The following is a 19,948-nucleotide window of genomic DNA, read 5'->3' as shown; positions in this document are numbered from 1 at the left end:
TTACTGGGTATATATCCAAAGGAATATAAATCGTTCTACTATAAGGACACATGCACACAAATGTTCTTTGGAGCACTGTTTACAATAGCAAAGACCTGGAACCAACCCATATGCCCATCAATGATAGACTGAACTGGAAAAATGTGGCACATATACACCATGGAATATTATGCAGCCATCAAAAACAATGAGTTTGTGTCCTTTGTAGGGACATGGATGAATCTGGAGAACATCATTCTCAGCAAGCTAACACAAGAACAGAAAATGAAATACCGCATATTCTCACTCATAGGTGGGTGATGAACAATGAGAACACATGGACACAGGGAGGGGAGCACTACACACTGGGGTCTATTGGGGGAATAGGGGAGGGACAGCGGGGGTGGGGAGCTGGGGAGAGATAGCATGGGGAGAAATGCCAGATGTGGGTAAAGGGGAGAAGACAGCAAATCACACTGCCATGTGTGTACCTATGCAACTATCTTGCATGTTCTGCACATGTACCCCAAAACCTAAAATGCAATAAAAAAAGTACTGCAAAAAAAAAAAAAGGAAATTTGTGTATGTATATATATTCTGGTATTTCTAAATTCAAAGGTTAATTCTGAAAAATACTGAGAACTTCTAGAAGGATAAAATAAGTATATTAAAAAGGAAAGAGAAACATATATATGCTGAATTTGTTGTACAAAATGCTAAGTACTAGAACTTGATGAAGAAATGTGTATATTGTTCTAAAAAGAATACAGTGAATCTTTAATGCTTTAACAAGCCAAATTATCATTTACACACGAAGTAAAACTAAGTATTTTTTCTTTTTTTTTTTTTTTTTAAACAAATAGCTTAAGTATTTTATTTGTTTGCAACTAAGCTTGTTAACACTATATAATGAAAATGTACAAAGAATAATGTTGCAGTTTTTGGTTAGATTTAAGTCAAAGACATTCATTAATAAGGATCTTTGAATGTGAATATTCCAGAAATTTCTCTAAGCCATCTGATCAGAACAACTGTCTCTGAATATTACCTTACTTTGGAAGGTATTGGCATACATTTGAATTAAACTCAGAATTTTTCAAAATAAGCCCTAATTAAAAAAACTATTCTATATTCAAAGTAAAACAATATTAATAGAACTTTCCTTTCCAGAAACAATAAAGGAAACAAGGCATTTTGTAAAATGTGGTCCTGAACAAGTCACAGTAAAAAATAAATGTATACTTAACTTCCACCTCCTCAAAACAGAGGCTATTTTCTGTTCCTCGGCCTTGGAAACAAGGTGAAGAACAGCCTATATGCGACTTCGGGCAGGGGGTTGCCAAAACAAAGCTGAAGCAGTTGACCATGGACACCTCAAAATAATTTGGGAGAACCTGACCAAAGGATTCTATATATTTTTTTTTTTTTTTTGAGACGGAGTCTCTGTCGCCCAGGCTGGAGTGCAGTGGCGCGATCCATCTCAGCTCACTGTAACCCCTGCCTCCTGGATTCAAGTGATTCTCCTGCCTCAGCCTCCCAAGTAGCTGGGATTACAGGCGCTTGCCACTACACCTGGCTAATTTTTTTGGATTTTTAATAGAGATGGGGTTTTACCATATTGGCCAGGGTGGTCTTGAACTCCTGACCTCAAGTGATCCACCTACCTCGGCCTCCCAAAGTGCTGGGATTACAGGCGTTAGCCAACACACCCAGCCCCAATTCTACTTTTAATAACTAACACAAAGGTGAAGTGGCTCCTCCCAAGTAGCAGTGCTGCTGGGGCCTGGCCCAGGCCTAGCCCTGAGCTCACCTCTTATGCTCCCAAGCAAACCCTGATGCTCCTGCTCCAGGGGACACCTTTTCCCTTTAGAGGTTCAGTGTCCAGGGAGCTCTATGATTGTGTGAATGAGGTGAGCACTGACTCCATGTGAGTATTTTAAGGCTTGGAGTCAAAGTATTTTCCTAACACGCCTAGGCAGAGTCCATGTGTCAATGGCCCGTCTCCAGTTTGTTCAAATTTCTCACCACACATCTGTAGATCTAGGACTGTAGACCTTTGCTATATCATCATAATCATATCTAATGTCCATCCTAACTTATGATTCATATTCTGTGCCTGGAAACAGTCCCTGTATTTAACAATAATACCTACACATAAAAACAATCCACTGTTACAACTTATATGGTCACAAAACATTAATGATCTTCTGTAGACCAAGCAAATGTTTTTTTACCATAATTGTCGTGCATCAAATTCACAGCCAGAATCCCCAAGATCAAAAAAAGTTTTTGCACAATACAAATAATAACTTAAAATACACATACACACATATACACACACTCTCACACACACTTCTTACAGAACTGTGCTTGGGGAAACTCCATTTGCTGAGTGCCACTGAAGGCATATTTTGCTAAACTGCTGCTCCAGGTATTTTTGTTTGGAACATCTATCACAGTAGGGCACAGCTGTTTATTGGATGAGCAGAAAAGAAAGATATGCTTGTGGCAACCAGAAAGTTTTATGGTCTTTCAAGTTGTATAAAATGGACCCGCAGAAACATTTAAGTGTTCTCAGGATGCAAAGTTGGAGCTGAAATGTGATATCAAACCAGTTGCAAAAAGTGTACAGCAGCCATCTTTTGAGGTCAAACCTGGTACCCAGATATGTGACAAAGCTTCAGGACACATAGCTTGTTGGCCTTGTCCCATACCGTCGCATAATCTGATCATGTGTGAATTTCACAAAAGATTCATATTGTTCTGCTAGTTTGGTATTGAGGATTTGCTCATATTCCTCCCGAATCTTATCTTCATAGTCTTTTAAGAGACGCTCACATATTATTCCAACTTGTCGGAGGGTAAAGGTGGGCTGGTCCTTCTTCATCCATGAGGAACCTGGAGAGCTAGGTGCTGTGAGTGCTGAGGAGTGAGGTTGACTTTCTGAGGCACAAGCTTCACTCTGATTAAGAACAACTTCTAAATGTCTCCACCTCTGGTAACGACTATATTCTTGTTTTATGTTCTGAAAAATTTGCTCCGGAGTTGGAAGGCGCCGCTCGCTGCCGGGCGGGGCGGGCTGCTGCAGACTCGGCGGTGGGGTCTGCGTCTGAAACGGCGGCGGCGGCGGCTCGGCGTCCGGGGGCCTGAGGCCCGGAGTGGGGCCTGGCAGAGGGGCGCAGCGCCGCCGCTTCGGGGAGCCGGGGCTCAGCAGCGCTGCCTCGAACTCCATGGGCCGCTTCAGCGTCGCCCCACACGCCATCCCGCTGAGGGGCCAGGGACTGGGAGCGGACGCGGCGGTAAGTGCGGCCCAAGATCCGGCTCCTCAGCGGGGCTTGCCAGCCAAGCCGGCTCCAATCAACTAAGTATTTTTTCAAAATTTCTCATGGACTCAGAAAATATATTAGCAAATGTATAACTTTTATTTTAAAAATATTAATTATATACACTAGCAAAATAAAACAATTATATGTGTATATCCAATAAGGAGAAAAACCTTAGACATAAAATACACTAGAGAAAAGCAGCAGATAAAATCTACAACAACATCAAAATAAGAGTGACAGTATACTTCCAGAGTTTAATGCAACTGTTCAGAATAGATACTTTTAAAAACAAGAGGCATAAGGAAATTTTAAAATCATATTTAAAAAAATCCATAGCCAAAATGTAAGAATTACAGATATTATCAAAACCTGAGTCTTGGAGCACAGAAGAGGATGAATATAAATGTTCAGAAAAGCTAAAGGTTTTATTTTCTTCATGGATTATATACAGTGATGTAACAGAAAAGCATAGGCTCAAAAATGCTTAACAAGATTTAGGGCTATCTTTGAGGGAGGAACAGCAATTGAAAGAACAGCAGGAAGCCTCCTAGGGTACTGATTGCATTTTAGAAAGTGTGCTCACTTTCTAAAAATTCCTCATGCTATAGATTTTTGATGTGAGCAATTTTCTATAAGTATGTTATACTTCCATTTAAAACTTCTTAAATATGATCTTAGGAACTGGAAACAAGATTAGAAATTCTAAATTGTTGTTGATAAAAGAGAACAAACAAAATTTTGTCAATCAATCAAAAGTGGAGAAAGAATTTAAAGAAACAATAGAAAGATCTAATTGGTGAATTAGTGCATTCTCACATTGCTATGAAGAAATACCTGACACTGGGTAATTTATAAAGGAGAGAGGTTTAGTTGACTCACAGTTTGCATTGTGGAAGAGGCCATCATTCAAGGCAAAAGGCAAAGGAGAAGCGGGTACCTTCTTCACAGCTCAGCAGGATGGAGTGGGTGCAAGCAGGGGAAACACCAGACACTTGTAAAACCATCAGATCTTGTGAGACTCACCATGAGAACAGCATGGGAGAACCCACCCCATGATTCAGCCATTTCCCACAGGGTGCTTTCCAGGTGCACAGTGTAAGTTGTCAGTGGATCTACCATTCTGGGGTCTGGAGGATGATGGCCTCTTCTCACAGCTCCACAAGGAAGTGCTCCAGAGGGGACTTTGTGTGGGGGTTCTGACCCCACATTTCCCTTGCACACTGCCTCAGCAGAGGTTCTCCACGAGGGTTCCACCCCTACAGCACACCTCTGCCTGGACATCCAAGTATTTCCATATATCTGAAATCTAGGAGGGGTTCTTGAACCTCAATTCTAGACTTCTGTTCACCCGCAGTCCAAACACCGCATGTAAGCCCATAAGTCTAGAACTTGCACCCTCTGAAGCAACAGCCTGAGCTGTATGTTGCCCCCTTTTAGCCACAGCTAGGGCACAGGGCACCAAGTCCCAAGACTGCACAAAGAAGTAAGTCCTTGGGCCCAGCCTGTGAAACCATTTATTCCTCCTAGGCCTGTGATAGAAGGGGCTTCCTTGAAGACCTCTGACATGTCCTGGAGACATTTTGCCCATTGGCTTGGTGATTAACATCTGGCTCCTTGTTATTTATGCAAATGTCTGCAGCCTGCTTGAATTCCTCCTTAGAAAATGGGTTTTTCTTTTTCTTATCAAATTGATAGGTTGCAAATTTTCAAAACTTTTATGCTGTGTCACCTCTTGAACACTTTGCTTAGAAATTTTTTCTCCCAGATACCCTAAATCAACACTCTCAAGTTTAAAGTTCTACAGATCTCTAGGACAAAGGCCAAACCCCACCAGTCTCTTTGCTAAAGCATACCAACAATGATCTTTACTCTGGTTCCCAACAAGTTCCTCATCTCCATCTGACACCACCTCCGCATGCTTATAAAACCATCAAGTCTTGTGAGATTCACTCACTATCACGAGAAAAGCATGGGGGAAGCTTCCCCCATGATCCAATGACTTCCCAGTGGGTCACTCCAACAGCACATGGGGATTATGGGAACTACAATTCAAGATGAGATTTGGGTGGGGGCACAGCCAAACCATATCAATTGTAAAGTTATAAGATTAAAAAGTAATCATGATAAACGTAAAAGGATTAACATGACCTTTTACAAAATAAAGACTCCTCTCCAATTAAGCAAAATTATTACATCTGCAAAAGCAGAAATCTATAACAATATTGAAAAGTATAATAGTTTGACTGTATTCAAATAAGAAAACATTTTTCAAGTTTAATTCTGAATATTCACCTGTCTACACTCTTGCTTTGTGATGTCAGGACTGGGACTCTACAAATTACATTTTTTTATTCCAGTTGCCTTCATGTGGTACTTCTGCTGATGTGGGGTCCTGAAGGCAGACTGCAGGGCTGACAGAGGGAGATTTCACTGGCTCCTTCATTTCACTCCTGCGGATTTTGTATCTTGCTCTTGTTTCCACTCCAGAAGTAGCAGTTGATCAGTTTGCATTTTTTTTCTGATGTGTGCCAAACAAACGTCACGGCATCCTCAAAATCACTGTCTGCCAACTTTTCCTCCTTAATGTCTGGGTCCCAGGTTCATGAGGGCCCATCTCTGAGCTGTTTTCTACAATTATTGCTTCTCTCTAATACTTATAATTCTCTTTGTCCCCCTCAAGTACCTAGTTATTATAGTTAGTTAATAAAATTTCATATTAAATTCTTTAAAATACCTTTTACATGTCTATCATCTAACTGTTCCCTGACTGATACCACACATCAACTTCTACTCCTTCCACAAGGTAACATCTGTCAGGAGTTTGCTCTGAATCCTTCAATACAATTTTACCTTGTTTTTAGAACCATGTATACATGAAAATGTGTGGACACACACACACTGTGCAATCTACATAGCCTTGAGTGTATCTTTCTATGGCATGTGGAAGCCTCAAACCTTTCCAGGATTCTTTCTAATTCTTTGGATCTGCTCTTTTACATGTCTTCCTTTTCTAGTCTCATGATTTATCTGCATGCCTCTCTACTCTTCTATATAGACCCAATGTGAAGTTCAATATCTTTTGGGGTTCCTCTCAAAGAGAGGAGTCGCACAAAAGCACTGATGAGCATTAGACTTACAATTCTATATGGGCATGGGGGCATAGAAGAGGGGTTTACATTGGAAGTTTGTATTAAATGTGTCTGTCCCCCAATGTTCCTTCCCACTTGTCCCATTATTGATTCTCACTTTATAATTTTTAGAGCTATATTGTTTAGTGCAAAGAGATTCATGATTATCATATGATATTGGTGGTCATGCCATTTGTCAATATTAAATGTATTCCTTTTCAATTTTCTTTGTCTGTTGTTGGCCTGTTTGTCCCATATTCATTCCTTGTCCACCTGTGTTCTGCACTGTATTATGGGGAGGCTTACATGTACACGTTGTATTTTTCAGGATTCTGGGCTTCCTTGTCAGCTGGCTTTCAGATGGGTCAGTGTGGGGGCTTGCAAAAGGGATTAATAGTGGGAGAAGTGACAAAGCCAGGGTACTTACTCCCCCTTCCTTTCACCCTCCTGTCTGGGTTGCATCTCCTCATAACTGCCTTCCAACTACAGGCCTAGAGTGATTCCAGTGACCCTGTCACCCCTGGACACCAGAGATGTACTCTACTCTTTTGTCTCTCTAGTGTAGCATCACCTCACCCTTGACTGTTTTTGTTAAGTCAGTTTCTCCATGACTGTAAATAGTTCTCTGCATTAAATTTCCTCTATTAAAAATACTTTCAGTAATTTCTGTTTTCCTACTTAGATCCTAGATAAAACACCATCTCTTGCTTTCTGACATAATCTGATATTGATTTTGCCTTTTTGGGGTCATAATATGGTGTATCTTCATCTATTCTTTATTTTCAAGTGTTAAGCCTCTTTTGTTTTAGTGCTTTTCTTTTGAATACCATAGCATTTGAATTTAAATTTTGCTTAATTGGAGAGGAGTTTTTACTTTGTAAAAGGTCATGTTAATCCTTTTGCATTTATCATGGAGATTATGGGAACTACAATTCAAGATGAGATTTGGGTGGGGGCAGGCATGGTGGTTCACACTTGTAATCCTAGCACTTTGGGAGAGACCAAGGTGAGAGGATCACTTGAGTCCAGGAGATGGAGACCAGCCTGGGCAACATGGTAAAACTTTTTCTCTACAAAAAATACAAAATTTAGCCAGACTTGGTGGTGTGCTCTTGTAGTCCCAGCTACTTGGAAGGCTGAAGTGGGAAGATCACCTGAGCCTGGGAGGTAGAGGCTGCAGTGAGCCACGATTGTGCCACTGCACTCCAGCCTGGGTGAGAGAGTGAGACCCTGTCTCAAAAATAAAAAGAAGAAAAACAATAAAGTTTCTTTCATTACTAGTCTCTGCAATGAGAGAAGAAAAAAAGTATAGTTAACTCATACCAACTTTTTCAAATAAGGACAGTGTTATTAAACTTCCTAATTTGTGTCTTTAGCAAAACAAATTCCTGTTTGTATTAAAAATTAAGTTTGCATTTCTAACAGAGGGACATGGGAAAAATTAAAATGTAATCTGTGGAAAACTGGCTAAGACATATGTAAAAGTCTTGCCTTGCTAATCATCCATGAAAATTAATTTCCATGATTCTTATTTCCTTCCAATTCATTCTCAACTCAGAAACAGTTGCATTTTTTCATTTTTCATTATATAGCAAAAAAATCCAGTTGTTGACAAACTGGATATTGATTCTACTCATCATAGGCACAGGATTAAACCTACATATGGTTTAATTTATTTAATTTATTGTCCAAGCCAAGACTTTCTGATTTAAAAAAAAAACCCTATTAATAATAGTCTGCATGTTTCCTTAGTCAAGTTTTCCACTAGTCTCTCCTTAGACCTCAGGTTCTAAGAATTCCAAATTATTGCCAGCCTCTAACATATGCCATGCTGCTCACACCTTCAAGGCTTTGCACATTCAAAGACTTTCAGATAGAATGCCACTGAGTACACTCCAGAAACTTTTCATGTGCTTTTCAAATCCACCTTAGGGGGTTAGGCATCTCTTAGGAGAATCCAGTGCTAATGCCTTTCTCATGCTGACCATTCTCTTTATTTTTAAAGGATTCAGCCACCGACTATATGTACAGTGCCCTACGACACGGAGCTACTCAAGATAAACATGACCTTTATGCTCTGGGAGCTTAACAGCTGTGAAAACTCTGAACCTTGAAAATGCTTCTATTGTAATTATTTCACTGTGTCACAACTACCTGTCCCATCCCCTTACACAGCTGTAGCCCCTTGAAGAAAGGCATTTTAGTTGACCTCTGTATCTGACAGTGTCTGATTCTGTTCTGGAGAATTAGCTATCCATCATCGTACAATCTTAGTAGATGCATAAATTAATTATTTATGCATAACAAACCATACTAAAACCTTGTGGCTTAAAACATTCATTTAGCTCATGGATCTGTAGGCCAGCTGGGAAGTTTTGCTGCTGTGGACTGGCCTGGTTGATCTGGGGGCTCATCTATATACCTATAGTGACCTGGAGGGTTGACTGGAGGCTGGTTCACTGTAGTGGGTTAAAAATGTGTCTGAAAATTTTTTCACATTCCTCCCTTCAGAAAGTAGAGCTTATGGTGAGGGAAGTTTTAAAAAGAGAGACAAATAGTACAGCCTAATTCCCCTGCCCTTGATTGTAGGCTAAATTTGGTGACTCATTTCTAATAAATAGAAGATGACAGGCTGGGCACAGTAGATCACACCTAATCTCAGCACTTTGAGAGGCCACGGTGGATGGATCACTTGAGGTCAGGAGTTTGAGACCAGCCTGGCCAAATGGAGAAAGCCAGTCTCGACTAAAAATATAATAATTACACAACAGTCAGGGGTCACATGTTTGTAGTCCCAGCTACTTGGGAGGCTGAAGCAGGAGAATCATTTTAACCCAGGAGGCAGAGGTTGCAGTGAGCTGAGATCGTGCCATTGCACTCAAACCTGGACAACAGAGAAAGACTCTGCCTCAAAAAAAAAAAAAAATTGCGCAGAGGCATTTCCATTCTCAACTTGCTTGCTTTCTGGGAGGGAGCGTCATGCTGTCACCTCTACCATTGGTTAAAGTGAGCATCAGGCCAGCCTGAGTTCAAGGATGGGGAAATAAATACCTCTCCTGAGGGGAAAAGCTGCAAAGTCACATGATAGGGAGCAAGGATTACAAGAGGAAGATATCTGGGGCCACTTTTTAATCCAACTACCACAACTGAGTTTGTCAATCAAGGTGTTTCCTCACCTTTGTCCCAAGGGTGGGCTTTCCATCTAAGCAAGGACAGTCAAGTGCTCTCCACCTCAGGAGTCTTGGCTGGAAGACTTCAAGGGGGTAAATGAATGGTTTCATCCTGATGATGAGCAGTTTGAAGAGGTGGGGCATTCATACTTGCTGCTACATTTCTGTAGCTGTCCTACTCTCTGTTCTGACTGGTTCTTTAGCTAGTCCTTTCTCTAAACTGCTTTCCAAAAACCATCATTCTTTTCTAGTCAAGTAAGCCAGAGTCAGTTTCTGTGGCTTGCCACCAAAGGAGCCTGCATTCTCAGTCACTATTCCTGTGCCTAAGACCTTGGAAGCACGGAGCATGCGTCTGCATAGTTTCCTTAGGAAGTGCTTCTAATAAGCCCTGTTTCCTTTACAAGAGGTACGAGCCAGAAAATGCCATAAATAAAGCTCTGAGAGATCTTTCGGAACATTACTGGCATTTAAAAAATAGCTTTTAAAACTCTTTAAACTTCCGTAAGGACAAACTTAATACAAATGCAAATCAATAGCTATGAATGCAGCAACAACTACCCTGAAATATTATTTTCTGCAAAGGCTGAATTGTCTAGTAGCATTTCCATGTGGCAGTGCTGCTGGCTGCCATGGTTATCATATGCCAGAGGAGGCCAAAGATTTTGGCAGTTGCACCAAATATTCATATTTAGGCTACAAAGGCAACTGTCTCCTGCCTCCTGCTTTCCACTGACATATGGCAGCTTCAGGCCGCTGTTCTATTTGCTCGTCTATAACAATTGCCTTTTACAATCTCTCTAGGCATGAAATACTTAATGAATTCTGCTTGCCGCTGGTCATATTCCCTTACTATACTACATGGTCATGTTTTCTGCTGCACCGATTGGGGATGACAGAAGGTATCAACTCCCTTTTTGGGTATTTAAACTTTGAGCAGTCATCTATATTCCGAAAGACTGCCCATGAACTTCTGAGGGCTTTGCTTATGCAGACCTGAGCATGCGAATGATTCTCCCAAAGATATTTCCCAGTCTACTTCCCAGCTTCTAAAATAAATTCATCCTGGGTCTCTCCACTGTAGTTCCAGCAGTTGTCAATCAGGGATGGGCCTGGGCACCTAACAGTAGAGACAGTGAACCCTAGTGATTAAGGGCACAGCCTTTTAGCCCCCAAACCATGAATTCCGATCTTGGCTCTACTTCTTACTGAGTAATCTTGGACAAATTACTAACCCTTTTCTCGGCCTCAGTTGCCTCATGGGGAAAACTGTGTCAAAACAGAAGCTGCCTCATTAAGGTTCTTCTGATAATTAATGTTACAATACGTGTAATCCATTTAGCACAGAGCTTGGAACATAGGAACAGTTGAATGGAATTACTACTGCTTTTATTATTATAACTACTAACACTGCTACCACTAATAATAATTTAACATCCAGCAGCTTCCAGACTGGAACAGCAAGACCAGGTACATTTGACTAACCATGTCTCAGCAGCAGATGAATGCTGGTCCATCTGGGATTAGCATCAGTCCCCAAGGGCAGCCACCTGAGAAGATAGGGCTGGAGCTCAGAGTCTAAGGTCAACACCAGACACTGTCAGCATTTCACTCCATACTCTATCCAGTTTGCACCAAGAGTGTCAGAAGCAGAGCCAGAGCTCAGAAGAAAGGTGAGAACCCATCTAAGTTTCAGAGCTGGGCTCCAATCTCAGCAGAGACCTGAAGTAGATGTCTGGGCTGTGGCTGAGGATGGATGTCCGCTGAACACCCATAGCTCTGTTCACACTGTGGTGGCTTGGGCAGTGGAAACTCTCCAGACCCATTCCATCAGCAGAAAGGAGCAAGCTTCTGCGGTGCTGCCAAGACTGGCTCTCCATCAGACTGAAGGCAATGCCTTAATATGACCTGGTCCTTGTATGTAGGGATAATACCATCTCACTCTTTGAGCTGAAGGAAGAAATATACTTGACAAGAAAAGGGAAGAACATAGAGCCCACAGTTATGGCACATTTGACACAATCACTGAGTGCTCCAGGAAAGAGCAGGGCTGATTAACAAAAACAGGAGGCAGTAACTGGCATGGCAGATACCTGAGGCTTCAGGGCTAACCTGTCCACTCTCTAAAAGACCCCAGCACTGTTGCAGGCTGCCAGCTACAGAGACATTCTCAATAGATCCTCTAGGACCTTGCTGCTCAAAGTGGTTCTCAGAGGGTGTCAGAACCTGCATATTTAATAAGTTGCCATGGGGTTCCAAGGCACACTTCAGTTTAAGAAGTTCTGTTAGGATGCCCTTTCCATTGAAGGAATTTTTTTGTTTGTTTGTTTTTATTGCATTTTAGGTTTTGGGGTACATGTGAAGGACATGCAAGATTGTTGCATAGGTGCACACATGGCAGTGTGATTTGCTGCCTTCCTCCCTATCACCTATATCTGGCATTTTCCCCCATGCTATCTCTCCCCAACTCCCCACCCCCTGCTGTCCCTCCCCTATTTCCCCCCAACAGAGCCCAGTGTGTGATGCTCCCCTCCCTGTGTCCATGTGTTCTCATTGTTCAACACCCACCTATGAGTGAGAACATGATGCCGTATTTGAACCTGGAACTAACCCAAACGCCCATCAATGATAGACTGGACAGGGAAAATGTGGCACATAATACACCACAGAATATTATGCAGCCGAAAATTTCCCCCACCTAGCAAGACAGGCCAACACTCAAATGCAGGAAATACAGAGAACACCACAGAGATATTCCGCAAGAAGAGCAACCCCAAGGCACATAATCGTCAGATTCAACAAGGTTGAAATAAAGGAGAAAATACTAAGGGCAGCCAGAGAGAAAGGTCGGGTCACCCACAAAGGGAAGCCCATCAGACTCACAGCAGATCTCTCGGCAGAAACTCTACAAGCCAGAAGAGAGTGGGGGCCAATATTCAACATCCTTAAGGAAAAGAACCTTCAACCCAGAATTTCCTATCCAGCCAAACTGAGCTTCAGAAGTGAAGGAAAAATAAAATCCTTTGCAAACAAGCAAGCACTCAGAGATTTTGTCACCACCAGCCCTGCTTTACAAGAGTTCCTGAAAGAGGCACTACACATAGAAAGGAACAACCAGTACCAGCCATTCCAAAATCACACTAAATGCTAAAGAGCATCAACATAATGAAGAATCTACAACAACTAACGGGCAAAACAGCCAGCTAGCATCAAAATGGCAGTGTCAAACTCACACATAACAATATTAACCCTAAATGTAAATGGACTAAATGCACCAATCAAAAGACACAGACTGGCAAATTGGATAAAAAGCCAAAACCCATCAGTGTGCTGTATCCAGGAAACCCATCTCACATGCAAGGATACACAAAGGCTCAAAATAAAGGGATGGAGGAAGATTTACCAAGCAAATGGAGAGCAAAAGAAAGCAGGAGTTGCAATCCTCATCTCTGATAAAATAGACTTTAAAGCAACAAAGATCAAAAGAGACAAAGAAGGCCATTACATAATGGTAAAAGGGTCGATACAACAAGAAGAGCTAATGATCCTAAACATATATGGACCCAATGCAGGAGCACCCAGATACATAAGGCAAGTTCTTAACGACTTACAAAGAGACTTAGACTCCCACACAATAATAGTGGGAGACTTTAAGACTCCACTGTCAATATTAGACAGATCAACCAGACAGAAAATCAACAAGGATATCCAGGGCTTGAACTCAGACCTGGAGCAAGCAAACCTGATAGACATTTACAGAACTCTCCACCCCAAATCCACAGAATATACATTCTTCTCAGCACCACATCATACCTACTCTAAAATTGACCACATAATTGGAAGTAAAGCACTGCTCAGCAAATGCAAAACAACTGAAATCATAACAAACAGCCTCTCAGACCATAGCGCAATCAAGTTAGAACTCAGAATTCAGAAACCAACCCAGAACCGCACAGCTTCATGGAAACTGAACAACTGGCTCCTGAATGTTGACTGGATAAACAACGAAATGAAGGCAGAAATAAAGAAGTTCTTCGAAACCAATGAGAATGAAGACACAACATGCCAGAATCTCTGGGACACATTTAAAGCAGTCTCTAGAGGAAAGTATATAGCGATAAGTGCCCATATGAGAAGAATGGAGAGATCCAAAATTGACACCCTATCATCAAAATTGAAAGAGCTAGAGGAGCAAGATAAAAAAAACTCAAAACCCAGCAGAAGACAAGAAGTAACTAAGATCAGAGCTGAACTGAAGGAGATTGAGACACGAAAAACCCTCCAAAAAATCAATAAATCCAAGAGCTGGTTTTTTGAAAAGATCAACAAAATAGACAGACCGCTAGCCAGATTGATTAAAAAGAAAAGAGAGAACAACCAAATAGATGCAATAAAAAATGATAAAGGGGAAATCACCACAGATTCCACAGAAATTCAAACCATCATCAGAGAATATTACAAACAACTCTATGCACATAAACTAGTAAACCTGGAAGAAATGGATAAATTCCTGGACTCCTGTGTCCTCCCAAGCCTAAACCAGGAGGAAGCTGAAACTATGAATAGACCAATAACAAGGGCAGAAGTTGAGGCAGCAATTAAGAGCCTACCACACAAAAAAAGCCCAGGTCCAGACGGGTTCACAGCCGAATTCTACCAGACACACAAAGAGGAGCTGGTACCATTTCTTCTGAAACTATTCCAAATAATCCAAAAAGAAGGAATCCTACCCAAATCATTCTACGAGACCAATATCATCCTGATACCAAAACCCGGCAGAGACCCAACAAGAAAAGAAAACTTCAGGCCAATATCCATGATGAACATAGATGCAAAAATCTTCAATAAAATATTGGCAAGCCGATTGCAACAGCAAATCAAAAAACTTATTCATCATGATCAAGTAGGATTCATCCCAGGGATGCAAGGCTGGTTCAACATACGCAAGTCTATCAACATAATTCACCACATAAACAGAACCAAAAACAAAAACCACACGATTATCTCAATTGATGCAGAGAAGGCATTTGACAAAATTCAACAGCCCTTTATGCTAAAAACCCTCAATAAACTCGGTATCAATGGAACGTATCTCGAAGTAATAAAAGCTATTTATGACAAACCAACAGCCAATATCATACTGAATGCGCAAAAACTGGAAGCATTCCCTTTGAAATCCGGCACTAGACAAGGATGCCCTCTGTCACCACTCCTATTCAATATAGTACTGGAAGTTCTAGCCACAGCAATCAGGCAAGAAAAAGAAATAAAGTGTATTCAAATAGGAAAGATGGAAGCCAAATTGTCTCTATTTGCAGACGACATGATAATATACCTAGAAGAGCCCATCGCCTCAGCCCAAAAACTCCTGAAACTGATAAGCAACTTCAGCAAAGTCTCAGGATATAAAATCAATGTGCAAAAATCACAAGCCTTCCTCTACACCAATAACAGACTTAAAGAGAGCCAAATCAAGAATGAACTGCCATTCACAATTGCTACAAAAAGAATAAAATACCTTGGAATACAAATCACAAGGAACGTAAGGGACCTCTTCAAGGAAAACTACAAACCACTGCTCAACGAAATCAGAGAGGACACAAACAGATGGAGAAACATTCCATGTTCCTGGTTAGGAAGAATTAATATCGTGAAAATGGCTATACTGCCCAAAGTAATTTACAGAATCAACACTATCCCCATCAAGCTACCATTGACTTTCTTCACAGAACTGGAAAAATCCACCTTGAACTTCATATGGAACCAAAAGAGAGCCCGCATAGCCAAGTCAATTCTAAGCAAAAAGAACACAGCAGGGGGCGTCACACTACCGGATTTCAAACTATACTACAAGGCTACAGTAATCAAAACAGCATGGTACTGGTACCAAAACAGAGATATAGATCAATGGAACAGAACAGAGGCATCAGAGGCAACACAACATAGCTACAACCATACAATCTTTGATAAACCTGACAAAAACAAGCAATGGGGAAAGGACTCCCTATTCAACAAATGGTGTTGGGAAAACTGGCTAGCCATGTGTAGAAAGCAGAGACTGGACCCCTTCCTGACACCTTACACCAAAATTAACTCCAGATGGATTAAAGACTTAAACATAAGACCCGGCACCATAAAAACCCTAGAAGGAAATCTAGGCAAAACCATCCAGGACATAGGAGTAGGCAAGGACTTCATGAACAAAACACCAAAAGCATTGGCAACAAAAGCCAAAATAGACAAATGGGACCTAATGAAACTCCACAGCTTCTGCACAGCAAAAGAAACAGTCTCTAGTGTGAATCGGCAACCAACAGAATGGGAAAAAATTTTTGCAGTTTACCCATCTGACAAAGGGCTGATATCCATAATATACAAAGAACTCAAACAGATTTACAGGAAAAAAACAAACAAACCCATTCAAAAGTGGTCAAAGGATATGAACAGACACTTTACGAAAGAAGACATATATGAGGCCAACAATCATATGAAAAAATGCTCATCATCACTGGTCATCAGAGAGATGCTAATCAAAACCACATTGAGATACCATCTCACGCCAGTTAGAATGGTGATCATTAAAAAATCTGGAGACAACAGATGCTGGAGAGGATGTGGAGAAAAAGGAACACTTTTACACCGTTGGTGGGAGTGTAAATTGGTCCAACCATTGTGGAAGACGGTGTGGCGATTCCTCAAGGCCTTAGAAATAGAAATTCCATTTGACCCAGCAATCCCATTACTGGGTATATATCCAAAGGACTATAAATCATTCTACTACAAGGACACGTGCACATGAATGTTCATTGCAGCACTGTTTACAATAGCAAAGACCTGGAATCAACCCAAATGCCCATCAATGATAGACTGGACTGGGAAAATGTGGCACATATACACCATGGAATATTATGTAGCAATCAGAAATGATGAGTTCGTGTCGTTTATAGGGACATGGATGAATCTGGAGAACATCATTCTCAGCAAACTGACACAAGAACAGAAAATGAAACACCGCATATTCTCACTCATAGGCGGGTGATGAAAAATGAGAACACATGGACACAGAGAGGGGAGTACTAAACACTGGGGTTTATAGGGGGAAAAGGGGAGGGCCAGCGGGAGGGGGAGGTGGGGAGGGATTGCTAGGGGAGAAATACCAAATGTGGGTGAAGGGGAGAAAGCAAACAAAACACACTGCCCTGTGTGTACCTATGCAACTGTATTGCATGCTCTGCACATGTACCCCAAAACCTAAAATGCAATTAAAAAAAAAAGAATGTCATTTATGTCAAAGAAATTATCTTCGCCAGTGATTTTGACATGGACTTCTTAGAGTATAAGTTATTGCTGTTAAGTCTTCTCTTTTCTGTTCATGTGAAATTCATGACATATCTTCAGACTAATTTAAAAAATTTTTCTGGCCAGTCCAGTATCCTGTACTGTTTAAGAATGTTGGGGCTGAAGTCAGATTGCCTCAGTTCAAGTCCAGGCTTTCCTGTTTAACCAGCTCTGAGATCTTGGACAAGTTAACTAACTTCTGTTTGCAGGTTTCTTATCTGTAAAATAGGGTTAATAATAGGATTGTTGTGGGATTATACCTGTAAACACTTGAAAATGAGGTAATACCTACAAGTGGTAAAATTTATATGTTCTTATATGGTACCTGGCTTATAGAAAGCAATAAATATTAGCTATTAAAAAAAAGAAGAAGAATATTATGCAGCCATCAAAAACGATGAGTTCATGTCCTTTGTAGGGACATGATGAACCTGGAAACCATGAACAAACTGACACAAGAACACCGAAGGAATTTAACCAGTTCACCAGCCCTGGTTTGAAAATAGACTGAAGTTGAGAGATGCTGAAGGCAGCATACCCCTCATTTCAGAAGCAAGGACAGACTCTATTAGTGAGTCTTTTGGTTCATGAGAACGTTGTGAAGTAGCCAGTATTAAGACTGTCCCAGCTAAGCAGAGATGAGGAGTTGGAAGGAGTATAAACCAGTGAAGAAATCTGGAATGAGGCAGAAATTTGGAGCATGAACACTCCAAATTGTAAGACCTTGACTCTTACAATCTATTTTGTCATTATTTCCTTTATTGTTTGCTCATCTTCATTGTTAGTTTCACTGCATCATCAACTGTGCTAAATACCAAGGAAAGGTGACTTTCTCTAGGTCAGAATTATAGTCGGTAGCTACTGGAGTTCCCTGGGAACCAAGATCATGTGGCCAGAGCAGATACAGAATCAAGAAACAAGAGGAGAAAAGTGAAGGTCTGGGGAAGCACTCAAGACCCTCTCTCTCTAACCTGTAGATTTTCTTTCTTAAAAACTGTCTGTGTGCTTTTGTGTGGGCAGGAATTTCATGAAGGTGGGTGTTCACTCAGTGGTTTCTGAAAGATTTGGTGTCTGCAGATTCGTCTGGTAACCCTCTGAAAGGGATGAGCCTTCTCCCCTTCTTGCCTCCCCCAAATATAAAGACCCAAACAGCCTCAAAACTTGGCATGAAATGTCAAGAGTTTATGGAGCCCCTATGATTTCATGGTCCTCAGGTTAAGAAGTTACACTTGGTACCTTTCACTTTCGTTTCTTCTTTGGAACTATAGCTTTAAACCTTGACCACATCATTGTTTCTAAATAAACAAAGGTTACCAGCTTGCTTTCCATTGGTTGAGAGTAATGAAAACTAACTCACCTTTCAGACAATAAGTGTTGGGAGCCTTGGTCCTCATTCTGGATGTGTGCTAGAATGATCTGGAAAGTCCAGGCATCTGTATATTTAAAGCTCCTCTGGTTATTCTAAAGTCTAGCCCTGGTAAAGAACCACTGTTTCCAGGTGCTTTTGCCCTGAGCTGGATCTGGGCTAAGCAATCAGCATCTTCCCCTGTTCATGCCTCTCAGAGCCTTCTCTGCATAAGAAGCTGGTGTGGGCCCAAGCCTAGGAAATGTGAGATGCTGAAGACACAGCCCTTCATTTTTCATTCAGGCACAATCCTGCTTATGTCCTAATCATGAAACCCATAAAATACTAGTAAAAGCCAAGTTTAACCAACACCTGTCAATAAGTTATGACTATTTGCCTCTGCCCCTCCCTACCACATACAAAGGTTATTCACAAGCAGGGTGGGGAAAGCCTCTGACCTCTCCCACAATGCCTTTTCCTGATGTGCTTGTGAAACTGCAGGTGAGTCACTTGGTGTTTAGTAATCAGATGCCCACCCATAAGTCCACTTCTGATCTTTACGCACACATCACTTCCACAGGCATTTCAAGAGGAAATGGGTTTTTACAGTCAACCTTGAAGTATAAGTTACTTCTTTGAAAATCACCGAGCAATACATTTAAAGCTCATGGATATTGGATATTGGCAACAAAGGTGATAAGCCATTTAATTGGCAGTCTTAAAGCTCAACTTGAAAACAGTTCATGACTTCTCATGGCTTCTTTACCAAAAACTCTCCTAGCTTTTTTTCAAGGACAGAATGAATGCTTGCCACATCTTGGTGAGTGGTTAATATCTGCCTTCTCTTCTAGAATATTCAAATCAGCCGCTGCTTGGGTATAGAACCTATCAGGATATGATGCTTTGGAAAAAAAAAAACACAGTGTTTCAGCAATGAGGTTTTTCTTCAATAAAATTTTAGTCCTTACACTACAACACACTGTGTCCAATGTTAAAGAACTTCTGGTTCAGATTCAAAGTTATGATAGTCAATTAATCTTCTTTATTAACAATAATTTAAATGACTCTCCTAAGCCAGCCTAAATTCAGCGACTAAATGAGAAGGATTATTTCTATCTCGCTAGTAAGAGCAAAGGAATATTGGACCGAATACCACTGATATATCTTCATTTTTCCCCTAAGTAATCCATAATTCTGTGGCTTGAGACGAGAAATCGAGGCTTGTTTTTTTAACTTTGAGTTCAGGGGTACATGCACTTTTTGAATGTGGATCTTATACCTCAGCACTTGGTGGACTATATCTGTTAGAATAGGGCTTGGACATAAAGTTTCCTAAGGTTCTAGTAGATCACAGGCTAATGGGGAAAAAAAGGCATTAAAATAATATGGTATTAAAATGACAAATCCATTTGTAACTTCTAAATTTTAGCTTCCCTGTGTCCTCTGAACTGTTTGCCTTTACAAGTGAGCAGTATCAGACTCAACAGATGCATGTTGTTATATAGGTAAATTTGTGTCATGGGGGTTTGTTGTACAGTCTGTTTTGTCACCTAGATATTAAGCCTACTCACTAATTATTTTTCCTGATCCTCTCCCTCCTCTCATTCTCCACCCTTTCATAGGCCCTAGTGTATGTTGTTCTCCTCCATGTGTTCATGTGTTCTT

The 19,948-nt window shown here is 41.0% G+C and overlaps 1 protein-coding gene and 1 long non-coding RNA gene across 10 annotated transcripts in view; both read right to left on the bottom strand.

Annotated features, from left to right (window-relative positions):
* Positions 1 to 19,948, bottom strand: part of LOC118154464 (uncharacterized) — a 924,399-nt gene that overhangs the window by 516,827 nt on the left and 387,624 nt on the right. The gene's annotated exons all lie outside the window — the stretch shown is intronic.
* On the bottom strand, positions 919 to 3,337 carry LOC100398950 (akirin-1). Its single transcript, XM_035303729.3, has one exon. The coding sequence runs from the start codon at positions 3,239 to 3,241 to the stop codon at positions 2,660 to 2,662; it is 582 nt and encodes a 193-aa protein (XP_035159620.1). The 5' UTR covers positions 3,242 to 3,337; the 3' UTR covers positions 919 to 2,659.

The sequence above is a fragment of the Callithrix jacchus genome, chromosome 6 (genome assembly GCF_049354715.1).
Source record: "Callithrix jacchus isolate 240 chromosome 6, calJac240_pri, whole genome shotgun sequence".
NCBI lineage: Eukaryota > Metazoa > Chordata > Mammalia > Primates > Cebidae > Callithrix > Callithrix jacchus.
The sequence above is the reverse complement of the archived record's forward strand: the minus strand, read 5'-3'. Positions and strand labels throughout refer to the sequence as shown.

Coding starts and splice junctions, on each gene's coding strand:
- LOC100398950 (XM_035303729.3), bottom strand. CDS start 3,241: ATGGCGTGTGGGGCGACGCTGAAGCGGCCCATGGAGTTCGAGGCAGCG.